General features: G+C 41.9%; 1 protein-coding gene across 10 annotated transcripts in view; it reads right to left on the bottom strand.

Annotated features, from left to right (window-relative positions):
• Positions 1–298: 298 nt before the first annotated feature.
• The window catches only part of per2 (period circadian clock 2), a 36,813-nt gene continuing 19,862 nt past the window's right edge, over positions 299–17,249 (bottom strand). For 2 of the 10 annotated variants that reach the window (XM_084732450.1, XM_084732451.1), the window contains exons 5-24: positions 16,862–16,983; positions 15,983–16,184; positions 14,052–14,103; positions 13,370–13,512; positions 12,983–13,061; positions 12,773–12,879; positions 12,526–12,679; positions 12,205–12,319; positions 11,684–11,833; positions 11,288–11,378; positions 11,028–11,208; positions 10,292–10,416; positions 9,902–10,165; positions 9,403–9,669; positions 7,950–8,851; positions 7,441–7,557; positions 5,022–5,244; positions 3,757–3,964; positions 1,719–1,869; positions 299–1,223 (exon numbers count right to left, since the gene is read on the bottom strand). In XM_084732450.1, coding sequence (XP_084588576.1) covers positions 1,005–1,223; positions 1,719–1,869; positions 3,757–3,964; positions 5,022–5,244; positions 7,441–7,557; positions 7,950–8,851; positions 9,403–9,669; positions 9,902–10,165; positions 10,292–10,416; positions 11,028–11,208; positions 11,288–11,378; positions 11,684–11,833; positions 12,205–12,319; positions 12,526–12,679; positions 12,773–12,879; positions 12,983–13,061; positions 13,370–13,512; positions 14,052–14,103; positions 15,983–16,184; positions 16,862–16,983 — 3,872 coding nt within the window. In that variant the 3' untranslated portion in view covers positions 299–1,004. The remainder of the gene's footprint in view (positions 1,224–1,718; positions 1,870–3,756; positions 3,965–5,021; positions 5,245–7,440; positions 7,558–7,949; positions 8,852–9,402; positions 9,670–9,901; positions 10,166–10,291; positions 10,417–11,027; positions 11,209–11,287; positions 11,379–11,683; positions 11,834–12,204; positions 12,320–12,525; positions 12,680–12,772; positions 12,880–12,982; positions 13,062–13,369; positions 13,513–14,051; positions 14,104–15,982; positions 16,185–16,861; positions 16,984–17,249) is intronic. The other 8 variants (XM_084732456.1, XM_084732453.1, XM_084732458.1 and 5 more) reach the window with 8 other exon arrangements.

Genomic DNA, 17,249 nt, shown 5'->3' with positions numbered 1-17,249 from the left:
TTCACAAAGCAGCAGCTTATATTTTGTTTACTACTCACTGTATTTGTAAAATTTGACATCTTTGCTGTCAATAAGATGTTATCTCCTTTCACAAAAAAATAGTGTAAATGATGCTAATGGTAGTGGTCCTTTAATACCAGGTGTAAACAGGTCTTTTTTCTCAGTGCAGTCTCCTATTTGTATTCCATGTTACTATATACTTGTAAAAGTATATTATACTTAAGCCATTGCTGTTTAATTTCCATCCACTGATTATTATGCAACCAGTTTGAGCAAACGGAGCAGATGTACAGGAGTCTCATTCATGTTGTTCTTTCAGTGCAGACCACAAAGTGCGCTTGTACTTGATGGATATGCATGACAGGGGTGACTGAAACCAAACTCCACCTGTTCTCACCACATGCTGGTGAGCTTGTTGTTGTTACTCAGTTGCAACTGAGGAAACTGCCTCACAAAATACTGCATTCATTCATTAACCGCAACAGTTAGAACACCACTGAGCCCCTTCCTGTCGTGCGAAAGAAGTAGCCTCCAGTTGGTTGATATTTGTTTGACCTTCACTGTGCTTCCCGGTGTACAGTATAAGCACATACTGTGTTCCTCTTATTGGGCTCTGCATCTCCTCATCAGTGCATTAAAGGCTTCTCCTAAGTGCTGCGCATTGTAAAGTGCTACACAGAGACGAATGAAGCACAGCACTACCTGCTAGCACCGAATAAATGGTACAGCTTACAGGCTTATTAAAATAGAAATAAAAAAATAAAATAACATAAAATAACTCCACCACATATTTTCACATATTACATAAGTCTTGACCGTTCGGGCCAGTTTTCCTTGACACCTACACAGGTTCAACTCAGCAAGACAAGAGACAGTAATGAAAAGTTCTGTTTGAAGAGCAAATGGCCTGTCAGATGGTCCATGGAAAAAGGGTCCTTCTTCACAGTCGAGCAGGACAAGAGGCCGATGGGTAACGGATGTCTCTCTGAAAGTCTTTAAGCAGTTTATTGTCTGGCTGGTTGTGTCTGAGAGCTGAAGCCAGGAGAAGGGCCGTGGCATGAGATGACAACAGTGTTTGTGGGCTCCTCCCTGGGCCTCTGCTGGCAGCCGACCTCCCCCGTCTCTGTATCACCGATGTCCAGGTCTGGCTGATCCTCCTCTGTCTCCGCTACAACTGCTGCTGCTGCTGCTGCCTCTGCGGCGCCGTCACAGCAGGAGCACACCTGGACAGCACAGACAGATTTAAAATGAGACATGATCATGAGATGGTGAGAGGTGCAGTAGAAAGATGTGTGCGTGTTCACCAAAATCACACAAAGTAACTAAATATGGAGGAAGCAGTAGACCAGCAGCTCTTGTGTTTTGCAAGATAAAATTACTGTTTTTGCCAATGGAGTCTTGTAGGGTGAGAGACACAGATGCTTGTCTTATATAACAGAAGTTCCCATCAGAAAAGGTTCTCTGACAGCAAAGTTAAGTTGCTTACACTTAAAATGATACTGATCTTTTTAAGTTGACTGAAATACGTTTTACTGCTGACCCTGTCCACGGCAGTACATTCCTTAGCTCCCTGCATCAGTAATCCTGCTGGTTCTCCATACTGGGGTCATGCCTGCTGCCATCTATTGTAGGTAATACACTGACTACTGATAAAAATCTGAACTATCCCTTTAAAGCCTTCCAAAATACTAACTGAAGTGAACTGAAAGTGATTCTACCTTGACATCTAAGGCCTCAGGCAGACCTCCCTTCTTGATCCAGGGGTGGACCTCGATCAGCTCCTTCTTCTGCTCCTCTGTGAAGCGTGGCTGGCTCTTGTGCAGCTGCCTCAGCTTCTCTCTGTCCTCTCTGAGAACTGTCTGGATGTCTCTGCAGATACAGCAAAACACACAAAAGGCAACATTCAGTACTCAACCCCACAGTCATATCTCACAAACCGTGTTGGATGATACACTTTAAATATTTAAAAATCACTGAGTGGAAAAGAACTTTGATTTCAGTAATTATCTTAGTAATCAGCATAGCTAAGTTTGAAACCTATAGTACTGATAACCATCTACAATCAGTCTCAGTCAGTGTCAGGCATCTATTTACCTACAGACTGTATTAATGTAAAGTTGCCATCTAGTGGTCAAACACTGTCACTGCAAACAGTTCAGATAAGATGTATATGCCGATTGTTTCCATATGTATGGAAGTTGACCACGATAGAAAATTATGTGTGCTGCATCTCATGCACAATGAAACTGCAGGCAAATTCAAACAGTTTAACAAAAAAATGCTGTATAAAAGGGACAGTTCACCCCAGCGCCAAAAAGACGGCACTCTGGCTGTGGTACTCAGATCACCAAAATATACATTTGAAAACCTCAATAACAATCTCTCTTTACAGAAATCATGACCCAGTTAATCAAGATAATCCATGGATGTTAGTGTGACCAGTTTTATGTGGGAACTACTTTCTTTCTACTCAACTACACCTCAACTGCATCACTGTGCAGAACGAAGTGTTCTGTTACAGCTTAGCTGAGGAGGATGCCATTAATGTTTACATCCTTTGCTGTCACATGCACTAGCCTCTTGTCCATGTGTAGATGAAAACAGACATTTCTGTTGAGTTTTTCAAATGTTTTTTTTTTCTGCTTTGAGCCCAAAGCATCTAGTTCCATTATATCTGACAAAGGCCATTCATCTCTACAACTGATATCTCCAAAACGCTGCAACTAACAGCAAAACAATCTAGGTTGATAAACAGCACTAAAAGGTAAAAAGGTAAATATGTACTATTGATTCTGGGGTGAACTGTCTCTTCAAACTTTTTTCAGCTGATCACACAGAACTGCAATAGTGTGTAGGAGTTAAGAGTTCTCGAGTGAAAGGTGCTTATTGCTCCAGTACAAACTCAAGTGCAAAGTGAGTAACAGCACTATCATCACATTTCTACAGCGCACAGACAGGTTTCCTAGTGATTCCGCTTGTGTGTGTGCAGCCAGAGGGCAGAAAATACACAGCAGCACTGAGGGGGAGAGCTACAGTGTGACGAGTTGAGGATGAGCTGTAAAGACTAAATATACTGATGGAGCATCCCTGCCAGCAGAGTACAGAATTACATATTAACTACTGACATACAAATACTTAGATATAGATAAGAAATATCTAATGTACTTACACTGGCTTCTGTAGGATATGATAGGTGCATGCTTTAGGGAGACTTTGGCATTTACAAGTACAGAAATTAGTCAGAACCATGGACCTCCACCTACAAGTGTTGAACTCGTGCTGACAAAACCTGCGTGTTACAGGACCAAGAGGTGCCTTAGCGTTTTTGGATTAAGGTATTTTTGGCGGTTTTTCAACAGTTTGTGGTACTTTTTGTAGTCTAAGTTATGTCAGGCTCGGTGGAGTTTCAGAGCAGTTTTGTTTGGTGTAGTCTGGGTTAATGTTTTAAGTGCTACAAGCTGCCATTTCTCATTGGACCTTCTTGTGTTGTTATCTAACTGAAGTTGTCAGTTGTTTATAGATGAAAAAAGCTGTTGAATTAAATTAGGTAGCTACCACAACACCTTCCTGTTTTTTCTGCCTCGTGGCTGCACACAAACAGGAAACCTGTCTATTAAGGAGGAACAGAGGACCGTTTGCATGGATGCATGCTTACCCTGAGCCTTCCATAGCAAACAGAAGGTTGATAAACTATCAAACACTCTACAGGGCCACTATCCTACTCCTCACTGGCTAAGCTCCTGTCCTCCTACTCACCGCGAGGGCAGCTGATAGGTCAGCATGACCTTCTCATCTGTGTTGGCCGTGAGCAGCCACAGCGGGTCCTGCAGTACATACTTGATGAAGTTTTCGCTCTGCTCCATCTCCATCGGCCTTCCGTCGCTGCTGCACAAGTGGCCGTTGACCTTCTGGCTAGTCTGGGATGAGTCCACGCTGCCAAAGTAATTGCTACTGTTGTTGCTTCCTGAGAACACCCAAAAAGCACATTATAAGTTTTAAACAAAGATATTTTTGTGTAAAAACAGAGTATTAAAGAAATATTTTGGATTACTTGATGTGGTGGTGTATAAGGTAATATAAACCTATCTATTGTCAGCACGCCCCTGTGTAATGTAGAATATAATTTGAATATTTACATTGCTTTACTTTGCAGTCACAGCCTTTCCCGTCTGGAAACCATCATTATACAAGCTAAATAATGCTCTTTTCAAACCAGCCACACTCCACAGGCAAATCAGGCAATTTTACCTCTCAGAACATGGGAGTTGCTGTTCTACCACTGCCTTGATGTATTACTTTGTTTGGGTTATTGTGTTACTTTGGTAAAACCGAACTATCCTTTTAAAACACCAAAGTCACACAATAACACAAATAAATAAACAGATCGAGGCAGCAGTAGCCCAGCAGCTGCGAGGTAAAATGACTGATTTTGCCTATGGAATTTGGTTGAGAGAGCGATATTTGGCTTATATAACAGCGGTCTCCCATCGGAAAAGACATCAGGGATAACACTGATCTTTTTAGGTGGATCTTTTTATGGACTGGCTAAACTACCTTTTGTTGCTGACCCTGTTCAAAGCAGTTTATTGCTCTGCTTCTTCAAACTGGGGGCGTGTCGACTGCTATCTACTGTAGCTAATAAACTGACTATCAGTAAGTGAACTATCCCTTTAAAGGACAACAGCATGTGCTACTGGTTGTTGGTAAGCTTTATTTGCACTGTACTACATCTTACGCACATAAAATCTGAAAATATAGTACCTCTGGGTGTGACCTGGTAAATTTCAGAACACATCTCTGTACACATGTGCTTCCATCTGTAAATCTTATGATATGGGGCCTGTGTTGGTCGATCTATGACTTCAAATCAGCTACATTTACAATTACCACTATGAACTGAATATTAAAATGAGATGTAAACTGATTCTGTTCACTTTGGTTGCGTTTTCCTTCATCATTTACTCCTGCAGATGTGTTAAATTCACTTCATCTCATCATATCCATAAGATATTGAATCAAACCTGTTCCACTGCCGGAGGCTCCACTGCCTGACGTTCGGCTCTTTGATGTCCCACTGTTGGACGTCCCGCTGGCTGACGTGCCACAGCCGTTGGACCCTGAGCCCATGGACCCCGAGGTGGCTGAGCCAGTGCCCGAGCAGGAGTCCTCGTGGAGAATAATGTCCAACATGTCGCTGGACGATGAGTTGACGTCACTGTTGTTCCCATCGCCACGTGAATTTGCCTGTGAAAACAAAAGCATTAAAGCGGCACCATTAAAGAGCAGCTCGACTTCAAAGCTCTGGTACTTCCTCCGTCTCCTGCACCATTGTAATACAGGTGCAGTGTCATCAGCAGTGTTGCATCTCACCTCTGCAATTTTAGACTCAACTGAGAGTATATTTCTGCAGTCAGCATGGAAAATTGTCCATCTCACCAATCACCTCGTACACAATACCGTATGATTACCATCGCTACACAATAAGGCTGAGCATAGTTAGCAACACGACAGTAATCCTGATCCTTCTGCAGCTGATTTAAAGTGGGACAAATCACTAAATTGGAGCATGCGTCATACATTTATGAGTCAGGGGAAAAAATGATTTTACTCATGTTGAACAGAATATAGTTGTAGTTGTTCCTGGCCATATCTATATATTTAATATAACATAGAGAAAACTACTTCTCCACTGTTTTCTTTAGATGCTAAAATAAGTTCCACTGCATATATTAAATGTATGGTTCAAGCTTTGGTATGGTCGTTGCATGCAAAATGAGTATGTGTATGTATGTGCGCATACACAGTCATACATACAGCACAAGTGTGAACAGTAATAACATTTTGCTTTAAATTGGTAGACATTTTAAAATAACTCAATACACCACTTGTTTCACATGAGATTGTGTCTTTCAAAGGTCCAGTGTGTAAGATTTATGGGGATCTATTGGCAGAATATGGCAGAAATGGAACATAATATTCATGAGTATGGTTTCATCAGTGTAGTGTAATCACATAAGAATCACTGTGTTTTCGTTACCAAAGAATCAGTGTGTATATCTACAGAGGGTACAGTTCCTCTTCCACTGTCATGTCTAGATGGTAAGCCCAGATCAAGATCATTATAGTTAACTGCACATCTGAAAATGAGTACTACAGTCCAAATAGTGACCTGGGGCCAAAAGTTGATTGTGTATTAAGTAGGTCTAAATCTTATTGAATATACAGTCTATGGTTGAAACAAGTTGGCTCCTCTGCTCACTCCTCCCCAGACACAAAGAAGCTCAGGCAGGCTACAGGAACTCTGCAGGAGTTCAGTGCTACAGTGTAATTTGACAATAATAAGCAATAACAAGCCCTGCTGATCAGCTGTTTTTAACTGTCAGTTCTCTGCCAGTGTAAAGTTAAGCCTGTTATCCCGAAAACAAAACCCACTGCTCTGTAAATAACACACTCTCGAGTTGCAGTTCAGTGACTGCTTGTCTTCCTGCCTGCCAGAATTAATAAATGGCTCAATTTTACTATCATACACATTTTGTCTTTCTGAAAAAAAATATTAATGATATCTTACAAATCATAAACAGACACTTGCTCATTCTGCGAACATTCGGCATTAATTTGAACTCTAATTAATGTGAAATGACAAACAATAACACAAGTTATTGCCCAGAATAGAGATTTCAAAGGAGGAGACTAAGGCTGTACTGTTGGTGCTCGGAGAACCCAGTATTCCAACTTGTCATGTTCCTTAATTACAGATTTCTCCTTTAAATCTGCCTCTGACAAATCCTCCCCATAAACTGAAAACAAAGAACAAAAGCAAAATAAAAATGAAAAATACAAAACCCCAGTCTAGATTTCGTAAAAAAACTTGCATGAGATTTTTAAGCAGCATCTCTTCATTCTCCACACTGTACAAACTAATTATGTTTTATGATGTGACAGCACCATGGTTACGATCTGCTTAAGTTTAGGGACAAAAACTCTTAAGGTTAGGGAAAGATCACTGTTTTGGTTAAAATGATTACTCTTGCAAGATCTTCTGTGGGTCTGAGCTTATCATCTAGACATGAACATTTTCCCTGGAGGCTGCCACGTTTCCACAATAGCCCAGACGAATCACTGGTGCTTTTGCATGTTTCATGGCACCATAGGTTCTCCTACATGTTTGGAAGGCGAGGGTGAAACAAGGTTTTTGCAGTCTGCAAGCACAGCATTAGATGCCACTAATCCTACACACTGGTCCTTTCAAGGATTCTCATGCTTTAGTAAAAATCAATGTTACTCTTGGCAATACTTTTTACTGGATAGACAAGAAAACGGCAAGATTAAAAATTCTAATCATGAAAAAGATAAAAGAGAAGCTGTTACAGTTGTAATTGACATGGAATTGGGGAGGAATGGGATTGGAGAAATGTGGAGGTTTTCTGATGAATTGCCTACCTCTTTGCTGCAAGCCCTCAGCCTAGAGCACACTTTATCCCAAGACAAACGCTCACAGAAACAGGGCCTGCCCTCGAAATACAACGGTCTAGGTGGACCAAGGAGACTGAGAGATGGCTAAAGGGTGTAAGGGATAATAACATCATGTGTTAACACCCCGGGCCACATTTCATCTGAGGAGTCTAGACTGACTTTGACTTTACACATGGCATAGCAATACAATAGCAAAAAAATGGCTGCACTTTAATAATGTGGAGAAATCACTGTGATGATGGCATTAAATCCTGACTGGCTGAGAGACATTTGAAAGAATGTCTTGGGGGGAGAAACATGCCAAAACCTACGGGAGTTCAAACATCCCACAATGATAACGTTCAGTGAGGCATTGACATTTTAGCCTGACAAGTTAAGAATGTTACAGGTGAAGAATCAGTCACAGGCAATGGGAGGCCGTACGGGACGAAAAGGGAAGAAAAATCAAACAAAACTAGGTTTGTTTCCTTGGTTACCTGCTTTAGTTCCCTCTCCTTGGCCTGGTTACCACTTGCTCCTTTCTCCCTTTCAGCTGTGTTATTCCCTTGTCCTCCAGAGGACAGTCCTGTGCTGTCCTGCTTGTCCACAGAAAGCTCCAGTTCCAGCAGGTTGAGGGGGGAGCTGCAGCGAGACTGGAACAGGGGTGGGGATGCTGGGCCTCCACCTCCTCCAGACTGCGGCGTCGAGGAGCGAGACTGGCCCTCCACGGGGGCCTTTGGGGTTTCCGAGGATGGAGGGAAGTAGAATGACGGGGTCAGGTAGCCTGCCTGAGGGGTGAAGGGGTTCTGGGAGTTGAACTGGTTCTGAACACTGAAGGAAGGTGGCACTGTGAAGGGGACCTGGCCTGGAAAACCAGCCTGACAAAAAGGCTGCATTTGGGCGGGAAAGCCACCAGTGTCTGCGTGGTAAACCGGCTGAGGCTGCGGCAGTGGCATTCCCGTGGCCATTGGAGGGTACACGTAGTTGGGCAACATCAGAGCCACGACAGGGGTGACCATGGGGGCAGTGTAGGGAGCAGGGATGGATGACTGGCAAGGAGGGGCCTGCGTGCCCTGGTTGTCTCTAAAGCCCTGTAGAGGGGCGTCTGTGCGTGGAGCAACGGAGTTGGCTCTGGGGTAAGCCTGGAGTGGGTAGCCTGGCATCACGGAGGAGTACGCCATGGGAAAAGTAGACTGTGAGGTGTCAGAGGGAGACCACGACGTCGGGTTAAGGCCGTGGTTTAGACGAGGAGGCCGCAGCTGCTGCTGTCTGTGATGGGACACCGTGCTGTCTGAGGACTCGATCTGCTTCGCTCGCTTTGACTTGGTCTTCTTATTCCGTGTGCCACGCCGCGTGGTCGGCTCAGCGCCTGGCTTAGACGATCGGGCAATGGGTGCAGCTAGAAGTCAGAGAGGATAAATAAGAATGTGTAGTGAGTAATTTATGAATTTGACAATAGTATTATTGAAAACTTTTCAAGTTGATCCTTCCTAAGTTCTGCCTCTTTTTGCTCTGTGCTCCTATAAGAGTTGAGAAAACTCAGCAGCAAGCCGAGCGCCATTTAATCCCATTATTTTGTAGAAAAAGCAGACATCTCTATGGCCGATATCTCTGTCACTACTAAGGAAATAAATATGTATTTCTGATTTTGGGCTGAACTATCCCTTAAATACTTAGGTCAATAAAGTAATGGCAGAGATTTGGGACCACAGTGACGTCTCTACGACAAAGTTCAATCGAGCAAAAGCACAAGCAGTCAGAAGATGATGAGATGATGTGAACAAACCAACAGTTTGGTCAGATTATCTCGCCAGTCATAAGATGTTGATGATTATGTAAAATACTGTTTACAACTGACAGAAACTACAAAATAACACTCAAGTTGTAATAAACCTGCATTATCCTGTCAGGGCTTTTGATATGATGTGTCGGTGTGGTGGTCAGACATACCGTCGCTGGCGATCTGTTCTCTCCGACGCTCCAGGAATTGAGAGCAGTTTGCTTTGAGCGCCGTGAGTCCGCGGAGCTCCCTGAAGCGGTACAGAAAGGCCTGCTCCTCCTTCTGCGTATGGGCGGCCAAAACCTGCTTGGTCAACCCCAGTTTCTTGTAGGACTCCCGCTCCTGACTGGGAGGAGAAACAGCTGAGGGAGGAGGAACTCCGGGGTTCTGGCTGGATTCTGCCGTCTCTCCTGTTCCCGGGACGTCCTCGATGATCTCTGTACAGGTGACAACAATGAGAGTGCTTTAACATACTTGCCAACTTCAGTCTCAGTTTTCTTTAAGATGCATAAAATAGTGAAATGGTATTCTAATGGAGTGTCCTAGGTTCACCTGACTGTATAAACTTAAAAAGAAAACAATAAATTTGAGACTGACTGACTTCTCAACTGAAATAGTTATTTAATTAGATAATTTTGTTATTTATTACAGACAATTACAAGCTTATACCTGGTAGAGATAACAAATCCGCAACAGTAGATGAAACCAGGTTGGAAGTTACCGTACCCGACTCTGGTTGAGGTTTCTTGTCCCCAACATGCACTATAGTGCTGCTGTAGCTACACTGGCTGGTTATGGACACCACACTTTCCGGTTTGTTAGGAACAGGTAGGGGAAGTGAAGTGCCCACCACCGCTGTGGCCGCGTCACTGGACTTTTTGTCTCGAACATCCAAAGCTGAGAGACCAGACTGATCCTTCAATAAGGCTGGTTCTGCCAAAGAGAACAGCGGACAAGAGATACTGACAAGGAACTAAGAGGAGGTGCCCGAGAGAGACGTTTGAAGCCTAAAGAGGCTTTTAAATTTGTATGAGGTGAAAATAATTATCTGATACATACCTTCAGAGACCTGCATGCTGTTAGATCCTTTCTGTTTGCCGTCATCTGAGTTAGAGGACGTGGTGTTAGACGAAGACTGGCACTTCCTCTTCATGGTGACGGGGACGTTACAGGTTTCCAAGTATCTACAGGAATCATAAAAACACAGGGATCAGTTTATTGTTTTTTTTCCATGAGTTATTATCAACTAGTTATCTCATCTTAGCACAAAACAAGTGGTGAAGCATTTTTACAGTGAAGTTTTCTGTTAAAGTTCAAATTAAGTTCATCAGAACAACCATGACAAATATCTTTATTAAGTTTTATGCCAAAACACTGGCAGGAAATCTCATTTTTGAATGAAATATTTTCTGTAGGTGACTTGATGGAAACCTTACTTTTGTAGTATTTCAAGGTTGATAACCTACAAAGTTCAAGTGTGCAACACTGGGTATAAATTGCATCCCACCGAGGATTTTGGCTGCAACTAACTATAATTTTCATTATTGATTAATCTGCCTGTTATTCTAATTTCTAATTGTTCAAAAACTCTTGATTTACAACCATAAATAACAAAGAAAAGCAGTAAATCCTTTATTTAAGAAGCTGTGACCACCAAATTTTTAACAATTTTGCTTGAAAAATGACTAAAACGATTTATCGATCATCAAAATAGTTAGTTGTTCAGCTCTACATGTGATAACCCTGGATCAGTGGCTGCCAGTCTTGAAAATCACATCAGTCTTTTTCTCTGTACCTGACAACACTGTCCAGACAGCTGATCTGCTGGTAGGAGTAGACGGCCTGATCATTGAAGGCCATCTCCTCGTGGACAGAGGACCTGCACTCTTCCATATTGGCTCCGGTCTCCCTCCAGCTGAGAGGAGCTGCTGAGTCTTTGGGTCGCACCACTGCTGAGCTCTTCTGTGCAGATTCTACTGGAGGGAGGCCAGGAGTTAGACACACTTTCTCAACCATTTACACATAAATACACAGATAGATATCAGCTGGACTTACTGCCATTGCTCTTCTTGTGTTCGAGTTTGGTTGTCTGTTGCTCCTGGCTCTTCTGAAGATGAATTCCCTTACAGATTTCCTGAAAGGTTCTCTGTGAAACAGAAACACGAGACTCAAGAGTCAGTAAAACATCTGTTAAAGAAATTGCCTGTCATATCAGATTTCAGATAGGTTGGTAGCACATTTCATTAAGACTTTTCAATCCAAAAAATACAGTAATACACAATAAGTTGGAACTCTAATGTGGATTTATCCTGCTGTTCAGTGTGAGAACAAATTATTGTGTAAAAATTCAACAACCCAACATCTGTTTTAGTCATGTCCTTCTGCACAAATAGGAAAACATGTGCAGGAACACACTGTACCAAACACTAAGTATTTAGGTCGCTGACTCACGGGTCTGGCTTTGGCGCTCCCTTCCTCCTCTGCTTGCCGTGTCTTGCTCCCGATGCCAATGTCGAGGCTCTCACTGGATGAGGTCATGCCCAAAAAGTGGTCGTTCCTGTTCAGACTCCCGTAGCCACTGGACCCGCTGTTATGAACCGGCTGAGCACAGGTGCAGACATGGAGGAGAGAGATTAAAAAAAAAGAAAAGTTAAAAAGGCAAAGATGACGTCTAAAATGATCCATGCACGACTCCATTTTTCTTGTTAGATCTTCAGTTTCTCTTGGGTCCTTAAGATCTTAAAGTTGTTCTTACAGTTTCCACTCTCTTCTGTAGAATTTTTTATTTGATTTGATTTGTTGTTTCTTCAAAATAAGATGTTGCTCTAAACCATCAGCTGCATTTGCCTTTTCTCTCTGATTAATTTAATCACTGCTAGCTTCTATGATTTATCATGGCTTAAATAAACTACCGTTCCTCCATCATCAGCACTGTGCGTCTTTGATTTCTGTGCCTCATCATCCGCTCTCACCTGTAGCAGGAGCCGGTGTATCTGCTCAGTAACCTCCTGGATATCAGAGTCCATGGTCTTCATTTCACTGACAGTGGAGGACGGGGCCACGAAAACATCTTCATTTACGGGGCCCCTGATGAACAAAAAACACATCAGCAGATCAATATTTATCAAACAGCTACTGGACATTACAAGACAGTAATATAACATCCACCATGGTTGCACACTAAATGCACTTTATGTGCACTATGTACCACCTGAGAAATGTTTTGTTTCACTATATACTAGCTACTACTATGGTTGAAATAACAAATAAAGACTTTTGAACTGAATACTCACATGCGCACTTTGTGTCTCCCAATAACAAAGGAGACCTTGCGGCTCCAGGGGTTGACGAAACTGGACCAGCTGGTGTCGAGGATGATGTATTCTCCATTTCGTGCGCAGAACCGGATGGACGAGTGGTCAAATGGTTGCCCTGCGTACTGAAGAACTGCAGAGAGAGGCAAAATAATACAGTCAGATGATAATGGGGGCAGATTTCCTGTGAAAGTCTGCTTCCATCTATTTAATTCTGCGGACTCACTCTTTCTGTGAATGGCCAACATAATCGGCCGGTCGTTGGGATGCAGGTGGAGGAGGACTGGTGTGCCAATCAGGTCCTGGGGAAGGTACCCGAGCAGAGGAACCGCCCTGATACACACAAAACACACGACAAATCACTCTGTTAATTCTATTATCCTCTAACAGTTGGCTGATTTGTGTGCAAACTTGTAGTTCAGAAGTAAAAACTTACCTCTCATCAACATCCTGAAAGACACAACTTGGAGTGTGTGTGGTGGTGAAGATGCGCTTGTCTGTTGGAATCCTGGGTGCTTTAAGGAAGAGAGAAGATTTTAATTATTAAGCTGTATGCCCTCTTCAATACAAATGGGACATGTTACGAAAAAGTCATGAGCCATCAGCAGCAGTACAAGATTAAAAATAATGGGTTTAATGCTAATTTTGCCTCTGACAGAAAGAAGAAGTATGTATCTTTTATAGATTGTACTGCTTAAAAGTTTTAATTAATTGATGAAATCTAACAGTTTTTGTATCGTATGTGTTCAGTACAATAAGATATATGACATAAGATATTTAACATTTATTTTCCCTCATGCTCTTCTGTGATTTTTGTTCTCACCATCATAACCAGAGTGAACTCTCTCGGCCAGCAGGAGGCAGCAGAACTGGTCCTCAGCATGCACTGTGTCTTGCACCTTCATCAGGTAGGGTGTCATGCGGAACGGGTAGTACTGCAGATCACCCTCACACTCCTTACCACCACTGGAAATCAGTTAGAAGAAAAGTCAAATTACACCAAATTAAATAAGGACTGTCTGCTCCATTTAAGCACAGGTTTTCAAATAATCTGTGTCCAGCTTGTACAGTTTAGATTTCAAGTTATTGAACACAAGGGGGCAGTGTTGATATATTTTCCATTAACACCAGTGTACTATTAATGAGAGTGGGTGTGGATATTTACATTCTTAGATTTATGTTCATGTGAGCTTAATACGTCAAGCATGATAACATTTTTTTAAATCAGGTGAGGGCTAAAATCATAATGAGGATTTATGTTCTATGGTCTGTCTTCAGTGGAAAGTCCTGACAGTACAGTAAGAAGTGTGTGTGTGTGTTTTAAATGTGTGTGTATCTGCTATATGTATAACACTGACCTGGAAAAAGCATCTGATTACAGTTTACAAGCATATGATGTCACAAACTAATTGAAAAACATCTGGAGTGGAAACAAAGTATGAATAAAAACTAGAAACAGGTACGAGCAGCAGATGGCCCTACACCATGTATGAACCAACACCCACCTGATACGACAGAAGAAGGACTTCTCCTGCATGTAGTCAGACGGGGATGACTCTGAAAAAGGAAAAAGAAATGTTTTAATTCAAAACCAACTTAATCCGGCCAAATGCTAGTCAGGGTCTTGGCTTCTGCAGGTGAGCAAGTGTTGATTAATTCCATCGAAAAAAACTCATCCAGGAGCGGAGCTTTGCCCTTAAATGTAATGAATTTAAACAGCCGAGTCTGATGAGTTAGACAAAATATTTCCAGGAACACAGGGGGCAAATCACCTCAGTAAAGGTGCAGCTCTTTTTATGTGTAGAAATAATTTAAAGTAACAGACCAACAAGTCAATTTGGGCATTGTGAATCAGACTGAAGAGGATATGATGAGCTCTCTGAAGCCCTTTTCACAAACGCACTGCAACTCTGCGCTCATCTGAACATCACACCAAGGAGCTGTATGTGTGACTGCCAGTGTCTGAATTATCTGGACCAGAAAGTAAACATATTTACTGTGAGCTCATGTGTGAATAGAATAGATCGTTGTCTGGAGGATTCACAGCGAGCGAGTGGGAAGGTCGATGACGTTACACTGTGTGGAGCTGCTTCATACTCTTTTCAGCTTGATTTACACTGTTTCTGACGATCGATATCAGCCTACACGAGTCTCATTTTCACCTCACGCTTTGGTGTATGTCTTCAGTGATGTGAAAACATCTGAAAATTAAAGGTGCGCCAATAGGTCACTTATAAAATCCCAGCGCTGTGACAAGACCATGCCACACAGCAGCTACATAAGCAACCTCTTCAAACATTTACAATCAACTCATCCTGAAAGCTATCAGAATGCAATTATTAAAGAAAAATTACATACTTATGTAGAAAATTATCAGTAAAATTGTAACAAAGACGTAAGTTCAGTATCACCCAATCCCTAACGGGCAGGCAGTCTGGAGTCGCACCAAGGATGTTGATGATTAATTGATTCATCACCATTAAAAATTTTAAACCTTTAAAATTCATAAGCAATTAATGTATGTTTTGTGTATAATTTCTCCAGAGCTTGCAGGTTTTTTCAGTTTGGTTTGGTCTGCTTTGCCAGTCTAGAAATGGCAGCAGTAATTGCACCGCATTTGACATTATTTTGTTTGACCGTGCCATTAATTGAATAAGGACAGATGGATAAGAGCAGCTGTTTCAAATGAGAGGTTTATTCTTTAATTTAAATTGTCTGTGATTCATGAATTAAATTAAATAAGATGAGAAATGAGAAAAAGGCATTTGTATTGTATCTATCAATTACTGATCGATTGTTAACATTTTCAACTAATGGTTATCGCCCTTCTCCACTTCCATCACAGTACGTTTTATGGCGTGTGATGATTTTGACACTTGCTTTGTACTGCTATCAATTCATAAAGTCCTCCTCCTTCTCCTGCACACTCTGCAGGTGCCAACCTTCGCCTACGTGAGAACACGTCTGATACAGACAGTCTCCTGTTGTGTGCTAGTTGCGTGAAAGGACAAATTTGAATAATGTCCAATAACCTGATTCTCAGGACACTGTTTGGAGTTCATACGGTATTTTATCATTTACATCGTTTATCTCTTTCCTGTTTTGCTTCGGGATCTGAGACAGCTCAGTCTACTCTATCCAGCTCACATGCTCAGTTTTATGAATGACTCAGGTCAGTTCAACCTCAGCTTAATGCACCATGTTGACAGCAGCCTGTGCTTCATTGACTTGTTGCCGAGCAAACTTGCTATCCAGGGATATCATTCACAGTTGTTTTTTTCCCAAAATATTTTCCTATCCATGCAATAAATATATAGCGTGAATGATCTTCCCACAGTTATTCTCCTTAAGCACTACAGCAATCAAGGATGCCCTCCTGAGTGAAATCTCATAACACTGTGGCTGCAGAGAGTAAAGTGGCTGTTATGTTACATGCCTGCTCCAGTGCACATGCTCCAGGAGGGTAGGCGGTAAGGCGTTGTGAAGCTGTAGAACACACTGACATCCTGTGGAGTCAGGAACTCCACAAACTTGGTGTTCTTGAACACGTCTCTTTTGCAGTTGAGGATGGATGCAGCCTGGTCAGAGATGTAGACTATCCTCCCTGTGTTGAGAGACACTGCTACCGCAAAAATGTCCTGTTGAAGAGACAAAATGCAAAACACAGTCAGTTATGATGGTGTGTACAGCACCAGTATACGCACCCAAAAAGGTGTACATATTTCTGTTAAAGGGATAGTCCATCCTGAAATAAAAAACACATCTCTCTTACCTGTAGTACTATTTATCCATCTAAGTAGTTTTGGTGTGGGTGCAGAGTTCTCGAGATATTGGCTGTAGAGATATCTGCCTTCTCTCTAATATAACGTGACTAAATGGTACTCAGCTTGTAGAAAAAATTCATTTGTAAAACTTCATTCCAGAAGTAATCACCTGGTCACTCAAGATGTGCTGTGAGCAGTTTCATATAGGAACTACTTTGTTTCTAATAGTACAAAAAAGTAGTCCTGGTAGATTCTACCATTAGCAGAAAATAGTTCCAACATGAAACATGATTATCTTGAGTAACCAGCTCATGATTTTGATGATGTTCAGTTCTTAAAAAGTATTTTTTGGGCACCTTGATCACCGCAAGCTGAGTGCCAGCTAGTTCTGCTATATTTGACAGAGACTGGACATCTCTGCGGCTGATATCTCCAAAACTCTGCAACTGACACCAAAAATATCTATATGGATAAAAAAGTGCTACAGGCAAGAGAAAAATATGTGTTTTTTATTTTAGGGTGAACTATCCCTTTAAAGATAAATGACTTACATTGTTTTTGAGGGTGTATTCAGAAGTGATGCTGTCTATCTCCTCGATTGTATAAGACGAAACATCCAGGCCTGAAGGCTGGCTGTCATTGATCATCAGCAGCTGGTAATACTCCTCATTGGCTGCAAGACACACAGTGGATTTTACAAATCTCTGATGATGTGAGGAAACTGATATTTTAAGGAAAACAACAACCTAAGTTTCCATCAAAAAGATCATCCAACCATAGTGAAGTCACAGGCATTTTTGAATGATGAAAAGTGCCTCAGTGTCACACTAAAATGCGTCATATTCCATGGCAACCACACTGTTGAACTCTAACCACCCATTTCCATCTGTAAACATTTAGACGAGGCAGAATTAAACTTATGCAGACCATTACCCACAG

Source organism: Lutjanus erythropterus, chromosome 12, assembly GCF_056507025.1.
Source record: "Lutjanus erythropterus isolate fLutEry1 chromosome 12, fLutEry1.hap2, whole genome shotgun sequence".
NCBI lineage: Eukaryota > Metazoa > Chordata > Actinopteri > Lutjaniformes > Lutjanidae > Lutjanus > Lutjanus erythropterus.
The sequence above is the reverse complement of the archived record's forward strand: the minus strand, read 5'-3'. Positions and strand labels throughout refer to the sequence as shown.